The 4,969-nt window shown below is 43.4% G+C and overlaps 1 protein-coding gene across 1 annotated transcript; it reads right to left on the bottom strand.

Moving 5' to 3' along the window:
• Positions 1-541: 541 nt before the first annotated feature.
• On the bottom strand, positions 542-2,658 carry LOC130513058 (creatine kinase B-type-like). The gene is made up of 7 exons (XM_057011614.1): positions 2,447-2,658; positions 2,061-2,215; positions 1,858-1,990; positions 1,472-1,643; positions 1,276-1,399; positions 1,016-1,205; positions 542-927 (listed from the first exon to the last, which is right to left on the bottom strand). The coding sequence occupies exons 1-7, from the start codon at positions 2,637-2,639 to the stop codon at positions 749-751; spliced, it is 1,146 nt and encodes a 381-aa protein (XP_056867594.1). The 5' UTR covers positions 2,640-2,658; the 3' UTR covers positions 542-748.
• Positions 2,659-4,969: the final 2,311 nt, after the last annotated feature.

Genomic DNA, 4,969 nt, shown 5'->3' with positions numbered 1-4,969 from the left:
TTTTGTCCTTCCTCGCTGATCATTTCACTGGACGAGGTTGTTTATACCTTCCGCCAGCAGGTGGCGCCACCGGCGCGGATGTGCCGAAATGGGGTTGGTACGACCTTCTTACAATTCCCGCCAAAATTCCCGCCACAGCTCAAACGCGCGAAAATTTCATACACAAAGGCAGACGGAAAATGACTTGAATTATTTTTTGCTTCAAATTTCTGCTAAACTAATATTCAAAAAGGAAATTTCGCCTTTCACCAAAATGAGCAGCTGTAGTTTTTAGTTTGCTGTCATTTAACATTGTAGTAGATTATGTTCAGAGGGCTTTTTCTCTTAAGATCATATCCAAAGATACGATTACCGGTATTTGGCAATAAATGAATCGAGTGCATTAGACACTTAAAATCTGACTTTACCTCAGAGTATGATTGTATTCATTCTTTTGAATATCTAAATTTCCTTTAAGAATGTAAAAAAGCTTTAGGTGTATTGTTCATGGATTTGAGAAGGTACATAATGCGGCAAAAAAATGGTATAAAGCAAACTACACTTTTAACTTTGTAAAATGTGTTTATTTTTCCCAATTAAAATGCAAATGTTGGTATTCCCACATTTGATTCCATACCTATTTGTTCTAAATTAAAATTCAATTTTATATATTTTAGTTTTTCTAAAACGGTAAACACAGATTGGACCAAATCATTTAATTCAAGCCAGCTAAACCAGCACACGGCTGCCTTAGTACGGATGGACCAGTTCACTTCTGGGCGGGCATCAGATCATCGATGGACTCTCCTTTCTCCAGCCGCTTCTCCATGTCCACCAGCAGCTTCACTCCATCCACCACCATCTGCACCAGCTCCACCTCAGAGAAGCCCAGTCTGTCGGCGTTGGAGATGTCAAACACTCCGCCCACAGCGGCCGTGTCCACGCCACCTGATGAAAGCAGGACAGGAACTCACCCTCAACCCTCGGTGCATCATGTATCTGACATCTGCAAAAACAAGTTAGAACTTTGACGCACCAGTGCCACGTGTCTGGAGCCTCAACTTGGCGACGACATCTTCAAACTTTTCATGTTTGCTCATGTTTGGTATCTTGACGTGCACGCCAGCACGCAGGCCAGTGCCCAGGTTGGATGGGCAGGTGAGGACGTAGCCCAGGTGTTCATTCCACATGAAGGTGTGACCTCTGTCCTTGAACAGGCTCTCGATCTGAAGAGGTTTCAGACATGGTTTTAACGGCAGAACGTTTCTGTGAACTCAGCGAGGGTCTGTCTCCTACCTTGGTCAGTCCAGTGCAGAAGCGCTCAAACACCTCCTTCATGTTGCCGCCTTTCTGCATGGAGATGACGCGCAGGTGATCTTCCTCATTCACCCAAACCAGGAAGGTCTTGTTGTCGTTGTGCCTTCAGAAGGATTTCAGTTACTTCCTAGTAACATTGGATCAATAAACCCGTCAAACGTGGGTCAAACCTCACCAGATGCCCCTGGCGTCGGGCCAGTCGCGCCCCATCCCAGAGGCCAGCAAAAGAGGAGACACGGGTTTGTCAAACAGGAAGTGGTCATCAATGAGCTGCTGCTGTTCGGCGTCAGTCATGTTCTTCAGGGCGTAATATTTCCCCTTCAGGTCATCGGTCAGAGAGTCCAGAGCTGCCAGGAGGGGAGAAGGGGGGGTGGGTGCCAATGTCAACAATATTTAAGTCTATATAATTCCTCAAGCTGCCGCCAGGGAGCGCTACACACCAGGCTGACTGCCCCTGGTGTTGACAGGCAGCTGGAGGAATTCCAGCAGAACCCGTCTGGAATATGTCGTAAATCTGATTCACCATCAGAATAACTTCAGGAGAACAGGAGCAGCACCAACCTTCGATGGAGAGCTGCTCCACAGCGCGCCTCTCTCCTCTGCTGCAGTGCGGTGGGAGGCAGAAGCCGCGGACGCTGCGGCCTGTGCGGACACGGGAGCTCAGGACATAATCAGGGTCCAGATCATCACCACCCTGACAGAAGAACACAAAGTTTAGCCCTTCTGCTCTAGTGTCACAGTTTCCCAGTCACAGTTTGGGGCACCTTCAGGTTGGCTGCATTCAGGTCGGTCTTGTGCTTGTCGGTTGGTTTGTATCCTCCGTGTCTGTCCATAATCACGGGGTCCAGCAGCTCCTTGAAGACCTCGTAGGTCTCCTCATCTCCAGCAACACAACCCACGGTCATGATGAAGGGGTGGCCTGCAAATCAAGTCAGGGTCAGAGAGGATGACATGTCCACATAACTCAGCAGAAAATCACACCCCTGTGATTGTGATTGTGACATCTGGGTAAACATCTGGAAATTGACCCCTTGTATAGACCATGTATTGCTACAGCAAGGTTACAGTACAGGAAGCCGAGCACACAGCGGCGCCACCACCATTACCACCCTCAGAAGGACAGAACAGTCGGCGACTCTCCCTTTTTTACCTGGGTTATCAACCCCAGTCTGAATGACATCATCCAGAGTAAATCCACTGGGTGTCTGTTTGCTCCTCAACTGCTCGTACATCTCAGGAGTCAGGACTTTGGCCATATGATTGTTGTGTTTGCTGAGGTCTGGGTACTCCTGCTCCGAGGAGAATTTCATCTTCAGCTCGTTGTGAGTGTTACCGAAAGGCATGGTTGATCCCTGCGTCAGAGGATGGAGAGAATTTGTTGGAATTTGCAATTTCTTGGCTCTAGAGTTGCAGTAACATTCAAAGGTTATACCCAACTATTCCTGATTGAGTGTTGAATATCTCACCTTTTTGTAGATTTTCTTACTATAGTTGCTGCTTAAGTTAAGTGATACCAGTTGTATAGAGAGCAGTTGTAATACAACATAACCTCAGCTTAATATATTATGTTGCTTTGAATCAAAGCTCCTTTAACCTTTGAAAGATCAAAACCCAAAACCTTTTCAATCCCTTGACCTTTGGAGATGTTTGATCCTTTTTGTAATGAGGTCCAGCGTGGGGTGGGATGTTAGAATATTGATTGGATATCGACAAATTGAAGATGTACCCATTCATCACTATAGACCCATCATTTGAAAAAAATTTCAATTTGTCAGGCTCCTTACGCTGCATTGCTGTACCAAGGTCACAGCAAGCTATTCCCAATCGAGCCGCACATTTTAGTGTGTTTTGGTTTCAGTATCTTAGCTTTTTTTAATTTTCTAGTTATTTCTATAATTGCTGACTGTGTTTGTAGTTAATAGCAGTAGGACAGTGGCCAATTCTAAAACAACATATTTCTAATAGTATGTTGCTTTGATAAGAGAAAATAATAATAATAATAATAATAATAATAATAATAACAGAGCATCTTTGACCTTTGAAAGATCTCAAATCTCAAAAATTTTGATCCTGTAATCTTCAGACTTGTTTGAACTCGTTTTTGCTCATTTTTGTGTTGGGGATAAAGAATAACACATGAAAGATGTTCCCATTCATCGCTACGGACTCCCTACTGTGGTGTTCACTTTCAAAACAAATCGCAACCTATTCCCAAATGGGCAACTCTGAATTTTACAAGGAGCCGATGCTAAAAGACCATTTCATTTATTTGAACTTGATTTTACCATCTAAGATCGACTCAGAACAGCTTCTCATTTACAATATTGACCTGACCAGAGGGCTCAGCAGCCCATAAAACCAACGGTGAAGAGATTATAAAGACTAAAACAACAAATAACTACAGAATATATAAACAAAAGGGGAATCCATACGTAAAACAGTCAGCTAGGGATTGTTGTAGTTTCTGTTTAAATGCATGAAGTGATGAAAGAGCTGAAAGTTTAAGGGAGTTCAAATCTTTTGCTGTGGTAAAAGTAAAGTAACTTTGGTCAAAGAAAGTGTGTTTTAGAATAGACAGTAATGGTCAGTGGACCGCAGATGGTAGTTATGATGGGAAAGGTGCAAGAGTTTAGAGAGATATTGAGGTGTTTTCCCCAGTCAAGTCTTACAGACAGGTAGAAGCCAGTGATGACTTGCCTGGTCTGGAGGGAGGGCCAGGCTCAGATGATACAGAGAACAATGCTGGGTGGACAAACATGCACCGGAGGCTAAACAGACGGCTGAATGATTGGCAGGTAACCGGTTCTCTCAAGGAGGAAATAAAAAAGCTGCAGAGGATTCACAATTTGTTTGGAAAGCCCAATACGAGTGAATTGCTGTAATCAAGCCTGGAAGAAACAAATGCATGAAATTCTGTACTTCTGTATCACCTTCGGACAAACAGTGCTGAACGTTAGCAATGTTGCACAGGTGATGGAAGGCAGCCCTTGAAACCTGCTCTTTGGGATCCTGCTCAAATAAATCTTCAAAGGTCCTTACAGTGGTGCAGGAGGCCAGAATAAAGTCACCCAGCAAAGCGGCGTCAGCAGAAAATGTTTCCCAAAGTGTTTTGGGCCCAGCTTGAATGTAGAGAATGTAGGTCTAAACTTTCAGCCACCAGGCGATGCTACTGCTGCTTTTTCGTGTCTCCATAACGTCGAATGTGCCAAAATCGGTTTGTTATGGCGTTCAAACAATTTCCAGCGCAGAATTACACCCACACTGACATGTAGGCCTTAATAATAACATACTTTTAATTTCAGTTGCAGGATTATCCACAAGAGAAGCAAATTTCAGCTTTCACCAAAATGAGCGAATGTCAACAAAATAATCCCTCATTACTGGATCCAAGTTTGGTTCTTTGTTCCTCATTAATAAACAATGACCTTGATTATGTTTGTCGGCCATTTTCTCTTCTGTATCGGTTGAAATTCTAGATCATATCTAGAGTTCTTAAAATGTTTGCGATTACAATGTTTTTGGAACTCCACGTCCGTGATTAGCTAAATAATGGCTTTAGACACTTAAACTATAATTTAAATATTTGCTGTGGTTAGATTTCACTGGCATCTGAGAAGATTCCATTTTTCACAAATGTTTTAGGTGCAAATGAAGTTAATATGCTTCTCAATTT

The sequence above is a fragment of the Takifugu flavidus genome, chromosome 16, assembly GCF_003711565.1.
Source record: "Takifugu flavidus isolate HTHZ2018 chromosome 16, ASM371156v2, whole genome shotgun sequence".
In the NCBI taxonomy this organism is placed as follows: Eukaryota; Metazoa; Chordata; class Actinopteri; order Tetraodontiformes; family Tetraodontidae; genus Takifugu; species Takifugu flavidus.
This window is presented reverse-complemented; position numbering and strand designations above follow the sequence as displayed.